Raw genomic sequence first — 18,949 nt, forward strand, 5'->3', positions numbered from 1 at the left:
CACCCACCAAAAAAACATCTGCTTATTATCTTTCTTTCTGAGAAGAGTTTTAATGTTTTCTTTATACTCTTCTTTTTGAGATTATAAACAAAACGGGATCTCGTCCTCTTGCGCGAGATATATGATATACATACGGTAGGAAAATGGCGGCTGCCGATGAAAATGTGTTTCAACACTGAGCATCCCCAAGATATCATCATCAACATAAATGAATACAGTATCGATCAGTGAGACAATCACATTATCACAATGTAGCATTATCAGGGCAAAAAACATGACACATCCCCTGGACGCTAAAGCATCATTGACGAGTGAATACACCATCTGCTGTCACAGCAGACATTGTGATGTAAGATTACAGGAATGTCTGTAGTAATATGGTACATATTAGTGAATTTGGGTAAATTTTATATACCTAAAAAAGAAGGGCCTTGGGGACCTCAGTGCCGCCATGCCAACACTGCAAACTTTGCCAGGAAACGGCAGCACGCCAAGCTTCAGAGAGTCGAGGATGAGAGCAGGCAGGTGGACAAGTGTCAGATCTGTGCAGTGTACACATCACTGATGGTATTATAATAATATCCAAAACACAAGTTTCATTAACATGAGAAATACTCAAAATAAGTAGTCGAACTCACATAAATTTGTCGTTCATGATATAGCAATATTGGAAAAAATAACAGTTCATCCCTTGGACTCACTGATAGTGAATTTACTGAGTCCTTTCGGAGTTTAATGTGTCAGGGACACAAGATGCATACCTATCAACATCACTTGAAATTAATTATATAATACACCTTTTGCAAGACTGTGGTCTGAGTGAACAGATCTCAAGACACACTGAGGACACATTGGGTGCATGTGCACACCTGTACTTAGAGCTATCCACTCGTGATCCGGTCACTCAAGATGCATAATTACACCAGGTGTAAACAGGGCCTTTGATGTGAAAGTGAAGACTGCTCATACTTTTATTACCAGCACTGCAGATCCATCGAAAAATCATATCCTGTTTGAATTAAATAACCATTTTCAGATATTTTCCCTCGCTTTCTCTTTTCCCAAAACCAAAGCTGTACACCCCCAACCGCTCCTCTGCCTCTCAGCCACAGCCCATTTTTTCTTTCTTTTTAAAACAGGTGACAAATACATCGTTTCATTTATCAAAAAAGTCTCTGTAACTTCCTAAAACAGCTGGACGCTGTAATTATTAGCAAACTTAACTCAAACAAGAGTTAATAGTGAATTTGTTGGGGACTATTTTCATTTGCGGATTCACACACATTGGCAAGTATTTATGACAGTGACAGAGTTTATGTGGGAGTGACAGTGACTCAAAATAAACTACAGTGCCTGTGTTCATGACGATGAAGGGACACGTCAGTCGTTGCAATGGTTTAGATCAATGACTGTTTGTAATAGTTTCTGAACAATAATGGAGGTCTGTGGCACAGAGGGATAAACTGTATCAGACGTAGCTGCTTGAGCAATACTTGTTCATTGTTGGTGTTGGTCTTTTCATGGGATTTGTCAATATGAATATTATAGAAAATCACTAGTCTTTTAATGAAGGTTATCTGGAGACTTCTTTCAGATAACCTTCTTACTTACAATGTAATTATTACTCTGCATGAAATGATATTTCCTGTATGTTAATGCACAGATATATTGAATTTCTGATGCCATGAGCCTCTGGGGAATGAGTCATGTAATGGATCTGAAACACTGGAGAGCACACGTTACATTTTCAATTTTCTTTTAAACAGACTTAAATGACCTCATAATGGTGGATTTTGGAGAAAGGAGAAAGTCTTCCTCCCCATCACCATAATAAATGGTGCACCCATCAACTGTGAATAATTACTGATCCCATGGCATGTGCTGGATGACAAACTCCACTGCTGGGACAAAGGAAATTAATCAAACCAGCAAGAAAGGTCAGCAAAAGATAGCATGTTTACCCTCTGTAAAAGCAAACAATTTCAGTTTCATTTACACTGTTTTACAAGCACTTTATCTTAATGTCTGTGTTACAAATTCCCTGAAAGTTACAGCACATCACCCCGAAAATACCCCCAAAAATGTGGTTAAACAGAAGCTGACATGTGCCACCTTTCAGTTGTCAACCACCAGCTACAGCAGCTGCTGGATTCACACTTCAACTTGCCAAAGCAGCTAACAGTCAGAGACAAACACAGCCTGACAGACACAACAACCACAACCAAGTTATGGCCCCTTGCTTGTTTCTCTTATTGCTCACTGTTCATTGAACAATCCTCATTAAATGAAAACAGGTCAGTCAGCAGGTCACTCTGTTCTGTTTAAGCTGCAGTTTGTTCAAGTCCTTTTAAAATGCAAATGACCAGAAAGCAGCGAACAAAGGGACACAGACACAGAATCAGATTGTAATACATAAAACAACTTTTGCTGATTACTGACATACAGTGTGTTTCCTCACATTTTCTACTGTACTACTGGAATTTATTTGACCTGTGTTACTTGTGTGATATGCTGATTTGATGCTCATTAAATAACCTGTCTCTATGCGAGTTAGTTGGGTGCAGGGTACCATATAAGCCACATTTCCACCAAATACTTTCCGTATAGTACCAGCAGAACCATACAGATGTACCTAAACCGTAGATCTGTTTTGCGTTTCCACTGCAGACAGAACTTAATGTGGGCAGGGTTGTTACGAGATGACAATAGCTGCGTCACTGCTCCATCTAGCTTTTGCTGTATTTTCTAAACGTTGGCAAATTGCTGATCGTCCACAGAACAGGGCTGTGCGACATTTTCAGACCCAAAAAGAACACGCACGAGCGTTGAGAGCAGAGGTGTAGTGCTGCTGGAGCGCACAGAAAACACTCTGCCACTTATTTTTCCCTCCAAGTGAAGAAACAGAATAAGTGCAATTTGTATGAAATGGTTAAAATTCATACACAGTTCTAAGAGCCTGAAGATCCAATCAATACTAAAGTGTATGTAATGCAAGAGATCCAATAAAAACAAATGGATTAGTCAGAGTTAAACTGACATTTACGGTGTGTTGATAGATTTACGTGAACTCATGCACTGAGTTACATGCAAGAAAATATTCCACCTTAAAAGTTGCTGGTAGCTACTGGTGGTAGTGTTTGAGCAGCACAGTGAATTAATTTATTTTTTTCGCAGTCCATAGCTGAGAACTGTTAAAGGGAAATTTCGGTTTATTTCAACCTGTCTCCTATCGTCCTAAATTTGTTTCAAGTGACTAGTGACATAAAAATAATAGTTAGCATGTTAGCCATTAGCCTAGATACAGCTGGGGCGCATAGTAGCGTCAGACCTGTTAAAACGTAAGTGAACGGGCATACTTCAAGTGCAAAGTGAGTCCACTAAACAAGCTTTTTTCCCACAAAGATCGCCTCATATCGTTAGGATAAATGTCAGAGAACATATAGAAAACGACATGTAAACGTGTTGTCTTACCTTACTGGTGTGGTGCCATGTTTGTTTATCCCTCTAGCTCTGCTTTCCAAAGCGCGGCTGAAATACATCTCGCGAGCTCTAGATAAAGCCCAGCTGGATACTACTCCAGGTGGAGGTGTCTCCTCCTCGGTCACATCCAGACCTTGAAAATAAGGCTGCAACCGGTCCCATTCCTTGCAACAGAGGAATTCCTTTTCTGTGGGCTAATATCCTAACGGTATGAGGCGGTCTTTGTGGAAAAAAAGCTTGTTTAGTGGACTAACTTTGCACTTGAAGTATGCCTGTTCACTTACGTTTTAACAGGTCTGACGCTACTATGCGCCCCGGCTGTATCTAGGCTAATGGCTAACATGCTAACTATTATTTTTATGTCACTAGTCACTTGAAACAAATTTAGGACGATAGGAGACAGGTTGAAATAAACCGAAATTTCCCTTTAACTCGTAAAGGTGAAAGGCAGCAGAACATCTGTCATTTCATAGTTATAGTTGACTAACGTATGTAAACTTGCCACCTAAGGAACAGTGGTTACAGTCTAATGTAGTCCAAGCAAGAGTGTTGATTGTCTATCGACGAATCATCAGACTGCAGTCTTTCTATCTTCACATTTTAGTATCCGATCAGTGTGTGACATATTTCAAAAAATGGTGATGTATGAATCAAATCTGTTGGTAACATCCACAACTTCTGACAATGGGAATGAAAAAATAACCGTTTTATTGTCTGAGCCAGACTGCTTGGTGGAAACAAGGCTCTAATGAATTGTCCTGTCCCATATGACTGCGACTGACTCTCCAATGCCACTACTTCACAATTTGACAGTGTTCCTAAACTGAGCACCCTCTCAGCAGCGCCCGCGAGGAGAAATCTCCACGGCCTCCACAGCTCATGCTCAACAGGCTCTGTACGATTTAAATACAGCAGTGGTAAAGCACAATAACTCAGCCTCTCCTCTCGGCTCATTAAAAGAGAGCATTTTAATGGACATATCTGCTCCTCGGGGACTTCAGTGTACTCCCATGTGGGGAATAGAGAAACACTTCCCCCCCCTCAGAGCAAATAAATACAGGAGCTCTTAAGTCTTAATAGCCAGTGAGGCTGTTAAATAACATGTGTGGGCATACGAGATGGATCGTTATTAAGTGTGCATTACAGCGTACACCTGCTTGCGTTTGTAGCTACAATATGTATTTGTTAATGCACTCAAGGCAATATGACTCCGCTCACATTCCTACTGATGTCAGCTATATCTTTTGACTGCGTGAACAGTGGTTCTCATGTTGTCTGTGTCAGTGTCTCCATCTTTGCCACGGAGCTCTCACTGAGGTTTGTTTCTCTGTGTTTGCATCTCTGTAAGACGTGTTATAAATAAATACTGTAATAAGCAGTTTCGTGTCTGTGCTGTATTTAGTGTTCACACAGTTCTGGATTACTCTTTCAAAATGTAGTCTTGATTCAGTAATGGAAGATCAATGTCGCTGTATTACAAAATGAATCATGGACATCAATTGGTTATTATTTGGTTCTGTACCTGGAGCTACACGTGCCAGTCAGGCTATTTGTTGTTATAATTTTTCCTCTACAAAACGACTAATGAGAGATTTGATGTCAACGGGTAAATTGGAATGATTACTGTTGTTACACATCACGAAATCTATTAGGAATTTATCTCTGACCACATCCTGAAATGGTTCAGGTGATCACATTACTGAATACATCTCATGTCCACTTGTGCTTAGATTTTCATGCTGTTAAGCTTCGATATCGGATTGTCCAATATGCATTTTCATGCAGGTGTAAAGTTGATCGGACACTTAAAGGTGTCAAGAGGCCGGGTTTCCTCATAAATACATTATACACCCATCAAGGTATTTATGTTGCAGAATTAGAATTTCAAAACAGAAAATGAATCACTGTAAGTGCAAAGTTATAATAGATAATGTGTCGTAGTGAGCTAAATTAAACTCACTTATACATAATAAAATCATTAAAAAAAAAAAAAAAAAAAGGATTACGGGATTTTATGTCTCTGAGTGAAGCTAATTGGAATAAGGGAAACCACATTACCATATCTATAAATCTGTCTGGTGATCTCAGAACTATTTGTATTAATAGCACACTGGTAACGCATAGTAAAACGTCACAGTTTATTTCGATATGAGGCTAAGAATGATGCCACACTGTGGTACAACATGCGACAGGCTCTGAGATATGTAACAGTTTGTCCGCCTTCGACAGGAAGGTGTAACTGGCCTGACATCTGAGTGTGTTGCGCTCTTGTAACAGTGTAACATATTGATTAACAGCACATATGAGTGAGTGTGCATGTGTGTGTGTGTCCTACCTTGACAGGAGAGATATGTGTGTGTGGTGTGTAGCCATGTATGGCCTCCATGGCGGCGAGGTTCTTGTCACTCATATGAAGCATCTCGGCACTTTTCCCTGGAGCCAGATGTGCTGGACTGTGCTCCAAGGGGGGCGTCTCCTCATCCTGGTACCTGTACTTCTGCACACACACACACGCACAGATACAGATGAGGCCGTTAGTCTGGTCAGGTCTCATGTTTAATTAGCAGCTATTGCTGTATTTTAGTTAGAAAAAAACCCGTTAAAGGTTGATAATGTTTAATCACAAACAGAATCCACTGTCGGCGTCATTATTGTAACCTTTCATTGACGCTGTCCTTTACATAATGGTGTAAATGTCAGAATCCCCTCGCAGAGCTATATTTTAATCACAGTGGCATCTTCCGCCAAATGTGGGCAATCTATATGCAAATCTTGTATATCACATGACATGTGTGACGCCCACAAGTGCAAAGTGAAGACACCATAGAGGCCTCACAATATTGCCATTGTGCATTCAGCGAAGCCATCATCCCCCACAACCACATGGAGCAACCAGATCCATGACTCATAGTGGCTCTACAATGGCATAACATGCAGCTTCTTCCTAGTAGCCTTACTCCCCTACCGATAACCCACACCTGGGCAACCTGCCAGCAGCCCACTGTGTTAGCCACACATGGTAGGTTTCATTCTAGGCGTGATGACACAAAATCTGCACACAGCATTTTCCATCACACACACATCAGAAGGTGGGGAGCATCACAGTGGAGATCTGCCACACCGTCCTGTGGGCTAGTGCTTGTGTTTTTGCTACGGATCCGTAAACCCTCCTGAAGCCCCCCAGGCTCCACAATATGCTCTGCTGCACTGCAGATGTGAAGCAGTCCATTCTGAAAACGGAGAAATTTGGAGGGATCATCTGAATTTTGGCTGATGGTCTGATGGCCAGCTCTGCCACTCTCCCCTTTCTCTTTTCTCTTTCTTTTTTTTTTTTTGGAGGCAGACGGAGAGGGAGGTGTATCACCGAGCCCTGTCTCAGACAGGCTGCCTAGCAACCAGAGCAGAGCAGAGATTGCAGTGCCACAGTTGGGGCTGCCAGCATCGGTCCTGGATCACATTACACTGAGACAGCAAGAAAGAGAGGGAGTGAAATAGAGATGAAGATAAAGGAGAAAGTGAGGGGGGATGGGTAAAAATGAAAAAAGTGAGAACGTCCATAAAGGGAGGCAGAAAACAGCAGCATGAGGGTGGGCCAGAGAGCAAATGAATAGTTGCTGATAGCACGGCACCGTACCATAATTACAGGTTGATGAGCAAATGATTGATTTTTCTTAATTAAATGCTGCAGTGGATGGCACTGCTAAATTAATGTAATCAGATTTACATATTATGTAACTATACACCACCAACCAGTCAGTGTAAAACAGAACTGAGCTGGTTGGTTAACTAATCGTAATACTGGCTATGTCCGTACGCTCCACAAGGTAAGGTTTGTATTTAATAACAGACTAATTTCAATTTGCTGAAAGATTTGCAAATGACATGAATTGCAGTTCAAAGTAGCCCTGAGCACTTTGGTCTCCGCTGCCTCCCCCTTTCCTGCATGACCAACATTCATGCTGCCATGTTGCCTTCTGTCCCACTGGTGGGGGATGTGACAGCCGATGCTCACATGTTACAAGGTGTCCTTTTGGAGAGGGGGTTAGGTGCATTTCATATGACCAGTAAATTCTGTGAGTGTTGCCCAGCGTAGCACAAGAGCACAACAGTATAACTGTCTAAATTAAAACAATTTGTTCAAGATTAATCTATTTGGAGGTAAATGAATACTGTCTGATAAATCCTAATGCTGCTTTTGGTAAGAGGAGCTGAATAATGGCAAATGCTATGGATTCAAGTGAAGCTAAACATTTATCACTGAGAGGCAAATTCTGTTCAGTCAATAAAGGGACACTTAACACCTGGGGTATTATCAAGGTTCATTACAGTTTTCCAGCTAGATAATTACTCATCTTCGTAGGTGCACCTGGTGTTCCAGATATCAATCAGTTACTGATTAGATAGCTTAAATCAAAACCGGTAGATCCAAATCCTGAGAACAGTGACAGTCAACTCCTGTTCCAGATGACGACACCTTAACATTTCTGACCTTTCTGAGTAGGGCAGCAGCACATTTGATCAAAGATCCATATCTGCAGCATGTCACATAAGCTAATTTCACACCATTTCACTCACCTTGAAATATTGTCTAACTGTTATTGTTAAAGGCCTTTTAAAGTGCAGCATTTCTTGAATTTGAGGCACACACATTTGAATTTAGCACACATGCTAACAGCAGCACTAGTTTAGGCTGTCAAAAATGGCTTTGTTACAAGGTAATATTGCACCACAGGTAAAACATGAGCTTGTAATTTCAGAGCTCATATTAAAATAAAAGATTAAAAATATAAATTGGACTTCAGAAAGTATGACATGAAAACATCGGATATCCTACATTCTCAAACTCCTGTTTTGAGGCTTCAAGTTTGGCATTATGGCCGTCGCCATGTTGGTTTTTTTGGAGTCAGAAGTGACCATAATTTGGTGAGATACTGACGCTGTGGAGGAACAAGGGGTGGATCTCACTGAGAAGCCAAGGACACTATCAGCAGACAGCCCATCACTCAAAGCAGCCCTCCCGTAATTATTCATAACTTTAACCAATAATAAAATGTAAATGGGTTAGTCATATGAAAATTCAATCCTGTACAGTTGTCATGAACGGAGAAATTAGCTACAGAGACCAAAACTGTTTCTTGCACCAGGCTGTAAACATGTTTATTTCTGCTGTAAAGTTGGGCATTTTAAGATGAGGGTCTGTGGGGATTGACTGGCCTCTGGAGCTAGCCCCAAGTGGCTGTTCAGAGAACTGCAGTTTTTGGCACTTCCATGTTGGCTTCATCTTTGGTCATCTATTGGTCCATGGTCTACGTTTTAGGGCTGCTGATTATGGCAAAAAAAAAAAAAATTAAAAAACAACTCAAGAGGAGAGGGAGAAACCCCATGCTGTTGGCAGAACAGCCGTGGACTGTGATGACTGAGCAGCATACATGGGAGTGAATTACAATATAACATATTTGAATATATTTCTTGCTTTTTTCCTTGATGGTCTGAATAAGTCACTACATTTGTTTCAAGTTGCCTTTTAGAAATCACTAGAGGGTCTGAAAAGTCACTAAAGCTAGTAGGAAGGAAAGGAAAGGGCTACACTGGATGTATGACACAAGACCAAACGAGAGCCTCACTGCAAATCAGAATGTCACACAATAATCATTTTATCTTGAATATCTCATATACAGAATTGTTGAAAGCCAAAATCATAACTGAAAATGAAATTTGACAAGTCCCCCCACCCTACCATGTACACAGTTTGTTAATAAGTGCCTCTTTTGATACTGTTTAATATTGTTCTGCTATTTATTTCAAGACAACGATTGTGCCTGTGTGCATGCAACATACTTTCATTTATTCCTTCTATGCTTTTAAGTTATACAAATACGCATCTTGACTATCATCATGTACTTTAGACATTATATATTATCAAAATTAGGTCCTATGAAACCCCAAAAGTATTATAATTCTGCAATTAAAGGCATTAAAAGTATTAATGTCTTACACATAATTGAATGAGTATTTCCTTGACTGTGTAATGAGAGCTGTGTCTTTTATTAAACTACTGAAATGAGGCAGAGATACTGACGTCAGATTTTTTTAATTACAATCTATGCCCAGCTGGTATATGATGATAAATTGGCAGTATTTGTAAACAGAGAGGCAAAGAAAACAGGAGAAATTCCTTTATTTTGTCATCACAGATAATAAGCATTCATGTGCACTATTATTATATTAACACAGAGCTGGATTAATACATGCAAGACAAACATAATATGATACCGCATAATATCTGTTTCAATAATATCTGTTTTAATGCACATAATTGGACACCGTGACAATAGAATTTGTTTTCCTCAGGTTCTTTTCTCACAAGCAGCGAGTTTATAACAGCAATTAAAATCTGCTTCTAACCGTACAAACAGCCCCCTGAATTACCACTGTAACAAAATACCTCTGGGTTTTCTCGGCTTTATTGTATCAGTATATCATCGTGGAAGGAATCCAGCACATCTTTAAGGAATTACTCTGCTGTAAAGGTCAATATAAGGATAGTCTCCTCACAGTTTGCAGTTGCATTAGTTGGCCCTCCTGTGCTATAATAAGAGCTGCACGCTGAGTAGCTGAATAAGCTCTTCCTTCAATGGTTAAATGAGTTAACGTAATGTAGAGTAAATGTCAAATTCTATCTACCATCATCTCAGTTTGTAATTCAAGGACCAAGCTTGAGCTTTTTAAATTACTGTGCATTAGGTATAATGATGAAAGCTAACCTCACCTCTCAGGCATATAATTTCCAAGAAACTCAGACTGCAATTGCATTTGACGTGTGAGGTGTTAAAGGAACCATGAGAAGCTGTTCAGGTGTAAATTAAAGGCAGCAACTCCCCATTGCATCTTCACAGAATTTAAGCTTTTGCGAGTTCATCTATTTGCATTTTCTTCAATGATGATTAATCCATTTTTTTTTAAAGATTTGGATTAATTTTAACATTTGCTGCTGTGATTAACTCAAAGGGATTTTGTGCTGGGTGCTAAGTCTCTGTGACACTTCACAGTGCTGTCAGAATGAACCATATGCTGAAATTTAGTTGTATGCAGTACAATACATCGCAGTAAAGTAATTCTGGACAGGTAAATGTGCTTGAATTCAGTGGAATTTGATTCAGGTTTATTAAGAGATGTTTGAATAATATGTTTATGTTTAACACAGAGACAAAGACTACACATTCCTCCTAATCAGGCAACTGGTAATGATACATTGTCTGAAACCAAACAGCTTGGTTTTGTGAATAATTAGCTATCCAGAATACAGTTTTTCAGAAATTCTAAGTGTCTGATTCATCTATTATAAAAAAATATATTGACTGACTTGCGTTTTGCCTCTTATATATTCTACTCTCTTTTGATTTTACCTCCTGCTGTTTTGTACTTTAATCTTACTTCTTAAAGAGTAAGCGTGGTATTTTTCAACCTGGACCCTATTTTCCCATGGTTTTGTGTAAGTGCCTAATGGAACAACAATTTTTTTAATTGGTGGTGAAACAGGCTGCAGTGTAACCATTCAGGGTGTGTTCGCACCATCAGTTTACGTCCACTAAAAGTGCTTGTTTTTGCCACTGACAGGTTCAGATGATATTTCTAAGTGTCTCATACAGGGCTCCAGGAAAGCAGGTCAGCCTTGCTTTCAATTTCTCCCAGTGGCTACTTGCGGTATTGCAGCAAAAAAATCCATGGACCACCATTGTAAAAGAGACACCTGTTAAATTGTTGACAGGACACTTTGAACTGCAAAAAGGGTCAATGAGGACTCTTTCTATTGTGTCTTTCTGATCCATGAAGATTTTATACTTGTAAACTTTCCTCAAGCCGAGAGAAGCAGTTTAAAAATCCGTGACATCATCACAATGTAAAGTCTATGAGCTAAGCAGGAACTCACGGGTGGGGCCAGCAGGAGAAACACTGCTGCGCATATTCAGTGGGCCACATTGCGTGAAAGTCAACCAAGAAGCTAGAAACTTTTTTTTTGGCCTATGCACCAGACGAGCAATTGAATAAGTGCCATCTTGGCATGCGGTATCTAATTATTATTATTCATCTGTGGTCTGACAACATTATGGAAAGGGCAGAGATAGACCTTTTTGTTAAAGACTAAGATCCTAAGCCCCAAAACTGCCATCACCAAACACACCAGACAAATTAAACAGTCATTTTAGCTTTAAATGCAATCTGGTAGGTTTGACGACAGTTTTCTCTAGGCTGTTTCTGGTTGAACAAAAAGGTTGGTCTCTGCTGAGATCCTTTCTATAAGTTGTCAGACACCTAGAATAACAATCTTAGCCTGTCAGTGGACAGAAATTGATGGTGTGAACATGCCCCGATAGGTTACATTGCAGCCTGTTTCGATGCTGCCAGCTGCAGTGATCTTGCTAAATACTGGTCCAGTTTTAAAAACTGATATTCCTATTAGTTATTACTTATACAGAGAATCTTCGGAAAATGGGGTCCAGGTTGAAAAATACCAAACGTTACCTTTAATAAAGTCCTTATCAGTTGTCACTATTCTGCAACCAGTAGACATATATTTCTATCACCTGTTTTTACAGTGACCCAAGCTCTGCCTTAGTTCATTCATCAGTAGAAATTAATTTACCTCCCTCAACATATTTTATGTAGGCCAGAGCACCTGCTGGATGTTAGTTAGTAGGGCAAACCCTCACACCCACACACTGGCACCTATAAAACAGCCTAACTTAAGCAGAATCCTTGTAGACTTTTTTTAGACTGATGATAAATAAGAAAAAGACACATCCTCCACAACATCCTCGGCCATTTTCACTTCAAAAGAGAACAATTTTTACCTCCAACGGTCATGTGAACTTTTTTTCTTTGCCATTACTTCCATCAAAATCTAGTCACTGTTGCCTTCTCAGTTGATTTTCACTCTCAAGTGTCTTCTCAAGTGCCAAACCCCAAACACAGCTTTCATCTCATTTGCATTGTCACAATTGCGGTTGCCAGCCAACACCTACCAGTACAACTGTTTTTTTTTTCATGTACATGTAAGCCTCAGAAGACATAAAATTCACTCATCTCCTGCCAGTGCTAACTTCAGACTATTCTCCAAGGTGTTTCAGCACAACACTTTGACAAGTGTTAGTATCCTGTAGCTATGTATGCTGCAGCAACAACAACAGACTTTCCATTTACCATGGGGGCAGCCTGCTTAAAGCTGCACCAGGAAGGATTTTAATGTAAGAATCCCAACCAGCCTAAATCAAAAAGTAGGGCTGCAACAAAGAAGAGCTTCTTATCCCCCCATGGAGACGCTCTAGATTCACCCACTTTGCCCAAAATGTAGTGTGCTGTTGGGTGTAGTCACCCCAGTCTCTTTGTAATGCTGAAAATTAACAGCTACCTTAACACGCAAACAGAAAGATGCCTTTCTAAGAGCGCAGTTTGTGGAGTTCATGCTGAATAACACAAGGCTGTTCATGATTTACAATGTATTTATTAATTTATTATTATAAATCATGCCCTAAAAAATAGAAGCACAAGCACAAATGCTGTATGAGGATGATCATTGAATGCAGAGGGGCTCCTGGGCTCCTGGGCTGCAGAGTGAAGGTGTTTCATATTGAGCATCCAAGACAACCAAGGTGCCCACTCTGCCCAGTATGGCGCTATTCAAATTGTCCGAATAAATCTTTGATCAAACATGTAAAAATACTTCCAGCCGTGCATGTTTTGAAGCTCATTACTCTCCCAACCAACTAAAGACTTCCTCTAAAAATAAAAATAAAATCCCCAAAGTACTGTTGGGCTTTCTTCACTACCAGAAGGCTTATGTTACTACAGTGGAACAGGAAAAGTCATAAAAAATCTATGAAGAAAACAAAACTCCCTGGATACATGGTCAGCACTGTTTTAGAGACTCAACATTCAGTCCTCCTTACATCCCAGTCTTTAGTATTCGCTTGTTAATTTATGCTCATCTAAGCCAAATTAATGAGATGCTGAATCTCATTTCTGTGGGATGATTCATCATTGATAAGACCCACACAGATGTATCATCCTCAAATTTAATAATCACATTAGAGTCATGGATACAGTAAATGGTGCCATAGTGGGTGCTTGGCTGCAGTGCCTCTGCTGCGGGTATTCGGGGGAGATCTTGTCTGTCTGGATCCTGTTTTCACTCAATGCTTATTTGTAAGATAAGAAAAGAATGATATTTACATGATATGGAGGATAAATTGTAGACCATGTGGGCTTAAATAGGCTCGGTTTTTGCATACAACTGAATAAAAACCATGGCGAATCTCTTGAAATAATGTACCCTGACTTAAACCCTGTAAAACTGACCCAGAACAACATGATTATTTTCATTATTGACTAATCTAATCTTTCCTAGAGCCCAAAGTGACGTCTTCAGTTTGCTTCTTTTGTCCGACCAACAGTCCAAAACACAAAGACTCTTCATTTACAAGCATTAATGACAAAGAAAAGCAGCAAATTCTCACATTTGAGAAGCAATTGTTTGACATTTTTGCCTAAAAAAATGATTGAAGCGATTAATCGATTATCAAAATGGCTTATCATAGCAGCTCTGACTGCTATTAAAAAATCAACAGAAACAGCAGGACCGTTAACACAAATAAATATCTAGTCTAACATGCAACTATACTCCACTGCATTCTGCAGTTTACAGGTCAGGTGAAACCTGCTCCCCTCAGTTCTTCTAATTCTCCCCATAGTTCGCACACAAAGCTTGGTAATCTTGATTGTTTCATCCCCTCCCCCTCTGCCCACAGAGGCATGCACACACCATTTTTATGCTGAGTGCATACATTTTTATGTATGTTGCACTTGTAGCAGGAGATTGTAGTGTTAACCCTCCCCCAGCCCCTCTGTTTTCTCCACACACATACACACAAACATTCAAGTGGAGGCCATGTTGACACACAGCTTTGTGAGACTGGTTAATGGTTTTCACCAGAAACAAACGTGCAATAACAGCAGCAGTGGGTCTTTCTTCTATCCAATCGTGACACTGCTTGCGACAAAACAAATCTGAAACAGCTTTCTAATGAAGTACTCTCTAGACTAAACAATCTCTTTACTGCTGTTAGGAAACAACCTTGAAAAAAAATGGCTATCCATGCAATTAAAAGAGAAGTCGGATGTTTATCTGAAGCATGAGAGAGGAATTTGTCTAAATACAGATAATATAGCCCACTCCTCAAATCATAATTAAACATAGCAACATGCACAAACACTCACAACCTATAAACATAAATGGCTGTTTTCATTGCTCGTGTTTAAATGATGGATGTTTTCAGTACGGATACTGGCCATGCTTACTTGACTTATTGGCTGTTAGCTGTTGCTAACTAGCAAAGTATTCACCAGCCATGTGTGGGAGTGTGTCTGTGCGAGTTTGTATGCAGCTCAGATTCCGACTGATCTCACAACTGACAAGAACTTTGTTATTTTCCTTGAATCTCCTTCTAGCTCTGTACATTTATGAAGCAGATCCATAAAGCCCGGGGTAACCGCAAATTTCTTTTTTGCTCAAGTTGTATTTTCAACCCACGTCGACGCGTCTTCAACTTGCCCACTCGCATCTTTTCAGTGCCCTTTATATGCAGTCACCCTGCATCTAGTACTTGCCTCGGGTTATGAGTCTTAACACACCTGTAGAGGTTATTTGTGAATTTTTTAAATTCTGTGAAGGTTGATGTCACGGAGGGAAAGTAGTGTGATTCTGTCTGTGTGCTACACTGAGGCTGAATTTGGCTTCAGAGGTTGATGATGCATATCTGTGCCAGATGCTTAGCGGGGTGGGTTTTTAATATATTATGTTCGTGTCTGTTAACTGTCTGACATCAAGATAAATTAAAAGTATCTGTGCTGAATGTTGGCTGTGAAAAGGGCCTTTTTTTGTTATCCAAGTAGTCCACCACCATTTCTCCAGTGCTGATGTGCTCACCTCAAGGTTTTCAGTGGTGAGCCATGTAGCTAGGCAACCCATCTTGATATAATATGCAGATCCAATTCTGGTGATTTTGACATTTGTAAAGGATCATGCTGGCAAGTCTGAATGTTTGAGTTCTTTCAAATAAGCTGTCTAGGCTCTTGCAGAATTCTCATACATATGTTCATCCTGTCAGTAAGACATTGTTTACTTTGATGAGCAACATCTTTGTGTACCTCTCTGGCCATCTCTGTGCAGTGCTGGTTTTTATATTGTGAGTGTGCTACTTCAGCTGCAGTATTCGATGGCAGATAAGCTGGGTAGAGCAAGTTAGCAAGGTAGAGACGACCCTGAATGCTTCAATCTTAAACCTGAACAGAGCATTAGCAAATATCTGCTGCCGCACATCGCCGCCGCCGCATCTCCCCGAGCTTACTGTCAGAGCTGAGCCTCACTGCTCTTTATAAAGGAAGATGACACAAACAGCAGGATAAAATAGGTCAGAGCCATAGGAGGAAGTGCGTGTTTGCAAAGCTATAAAAACAGTTACAGTAAGGAAGTGAAATGGAAAACCAGCACCTCACACACAGGAGCACAGGCCGCACAGGGCAGCACTGCTTTGATGTCACCTGCTGATGTTTTCCACATCGTTACTCTTGATCATTCGATTGGTTGGCTGGTAATGAGTGACAGCAGGTCGTTTCCCTGTCCATTTTCCAGTAAAGACGTCTGAGAATCGATTCTCAGGGTGAGGTGATCATCGATCTTGATATTGAGATGAAGGCACACTGAACCCTGAGTCGTAAATCATTTATTACATTAATACTCAGTTTCCATTTAACCTGCGTCCTTTAGCGAGTTTGCATTGTGTAGCCTTCGATATAAGCACTGCACTGAAGACAAACTTCAGCGAGGCAGTCAGTCTTGATTAAATGTTGTGAGGCCATCAATGAGCATTAAGCATAAAAGAGCACATTAAAGCACTGCTGAACGCTTCCAACCACATAAAGAGCCTTATAATTAAGATCCTGAATTAAAGATGACTGAGAGGCTCTTTGCTGGGCTTTGTTTAAGAATGGTTATGCAAACAAACAATCTTGGAACATCACCTCAGGAAATGACCAGTCATGTGGTACCTATAGTTACATAGATACTTAGCAAACATATGGCCATCCTGCATAATGTTGGAAATAAAAATAAAGATGTAAAGCTGTAAATGAATAAACAGGGACAGGATATAGAAGAGCTGTAAAAGCATATCCCTGCTGCAATGTAATGCACATCCCAAAAGATTTGGCCAAATAAAATCCCACTGATAACAAGCCACCACGAGACTGCAACAGACTGGATGCAAGCTGTTTGGGGGCTACTGAACCTCCTGGAAATATGTACAGAGCAGGTATTTGGGCATGTTGAGGAGATATTATGACACTAGAGAAATTATCTCTGTTGACATGCTGATGAGAGAACAAAGATGCTGATCTTGAATCTGATGATGAAGATGATCAGCATATTAAGCAGAAAAGCAGTAGTTAAAGAATAAAGCTTTACATTAAAAAATGATAACATTCTTGGATCATGTTTAAGATGAGCTGAACCCTGTCATTGTAAGACAGATCTGATATAACCAGCATTATATACTGCAAAAAAACCTTTTAAAGGTCCAGTGTGTAGGATTTAGGAGCTAGCAGACTGCTGATTGCAACCAGCTAAAATTTCTACCGATTAGAATTCCTTCAGTGTTCATTGTTCAGGAGGTTTTTACTGGGAGCTGAATTATCTGCAGAGGTCTCCTCCTCTCTAAAACAAATGGACAAGGTGACTAAAACTGGTAAACTCACCCAGCACCTGCTATGTGTGCTCACCTTTTCTCCGATAACTGTGCTAACCTTATTTCTGATTCAGACATTCAGGAGGTTTTTGCCAGAAGCTAAGGTTTCTGCAGAGCTCTCCAAAACCAACTGACCTGGTGATTTAAAGCAGTAAAAACACCAAATAAAGCATTTTTATGTAACAAACTGGTGTTTCTCTGGTGCTGTTTGGCATGCCAGAGGCAGACTGTTAGCCTAGTACCTGCTAATGTGTGCTTTATCTTTTTTCTCTTCCTCTCCAGAACAAACACAATGGTGATTTCAACCAGTAAAAACACTGCTTAAAGCAGTTTAACGTTTAAAAATCTATGTTTTACCAACACTGCTTGTTGCAGAGTGCCTTCTAATTATGATGGCTGATGCAAAAAAATGTGAATGGCCCGATCTAAAGTCGGTGTTTGGTTTGTTCCTTCTGGGATACTGTAGAAAAACAGCGGTGTAACATGGCAGTCTCTATAGATGAGGACCTGCTCCCTATCTAGATAAACGTCTCATTCCAAGGTAATGAAAGCAAAGCGATTCTTATTTACAGGTGATTATACTCTATAGAAAACACGTTATGGTATTATATTCAATTTCTGCTAATATATCCCCCTAAATCCTGCACACTGGACCTTTAAACTGAGTACAGCTAATCCCATTTTGAAATCTGTTCCTATTACAGATTTAATATTTGCTGTGGAGTTACATTTTTACTGGTTGGTCATGATGAAGGCAAAATGAATCTGTGGGTGGAGAATTTTAATTTGTTTTCCACAAGGAAGGCGTGTAGTCTCAGATGGAGATACATTGGAAGATATGAGCCAGTAGGGAGCGAGGCGGAGGGGGGGACACATGGGATTATGTGTGCTAGTAATACTCAACACTGAGCACAGCAGGACCTCCCTTTCAGGAACCCAGAAAGCAAACACCCACATTAATTTGCCCAGCGGTGTCTCACAAATATAGAAATAGTTCTCGTCTACCAGAATAAATGTAAAAATAATCACGATTAATGAAGTACATCAAAAAAGCCACCTAGTTCATTTCTCATGACAGATTGAATTCTAGCTATACGAGACAGAACACACACCAAAATGTCAGAACTGAATCAACAAACAAATTATCTGGAGCTCTGTACACATGTACACATCGCTTTGGCAAGCGTTGGGACAATGCCTGGACAGAGAGGACCAGTGTAGTCAGATCTGGCTTCGAAAAGCCAACAGATTAGAGTGCCATGTGGAGGGAAACTCTGAGCTGGCTGCCATACTGGAAACACCTGAAGCTGGGAGGGAGGGCCAGCGGGGATGAGATGGACAATCAGTGAATATGAATGAATGACCGTGCACTCTCTTTGGATAGAAAGAGACCAAACCACACTACAAACACACAGCTAATAGTCTGTTCTTTGCTGATAACAAGCGCCTGGCTCTGATTCATCAGTGGGCTACAGCAGGAGCACTGTTCCTGTTACCTGATTTCAAGCCTCTCTCGCGGTGTATACAGTTTCTCTAATGATGAATGATATTTAAGTGGCCCTGAGCAATAAAGCGCATTTCCCAAGGTCAAAAGCATGCTGTGCAGTTTGCTTTGCTGGGATGCAAAGCAAAATGTGGACCAATCAGCATTGTGAAGCATATGCTTAGCC

General features: G+C 40.3%; 1 protein-coding gene across 4 annotated transcripts in view; it reads right to left on the reverse strand.

Moving 5' to 3' along the window:
* dlg4a (discs, large homolog 4a (Drosophila)) overlaps positions 1 to 18,949 on the reverse strand; it is an 87,877-nt gene that overhangs the window by 38,551 nt on the left and 30,377 nt on the right. For all 4 annotated transcript variants that reach the window (XM_033642404.2, XM_033642395.2, XM_033642386.2 and 1 more), the window contains exon 2: positions 5,816 to 5,977. In XM_033642404.2, coding sequence (XP_033498295.1) covers positions 5,816 to 5,977 — 162 coding nt within the window. The remainder of the gene's footprint in view (positions 1 to 5,815; positions 5,978 to 18,949) is intronic.

This window comes from Epinephelus lanceolatus, chromosome 11 (assembly GCF_041903045.1).
Source record: "Epinephelus lanceolatus isolate andai-2023 chromosome 11, ASM4190304v1, whole genome shotgun sequence".
Lineage (NCBI taxonomy): Eukaryota > Metazoa > Chordata > Actinopteri > Perciformes > Serranidae > Epinephelus > Epinephelus lanceolatus.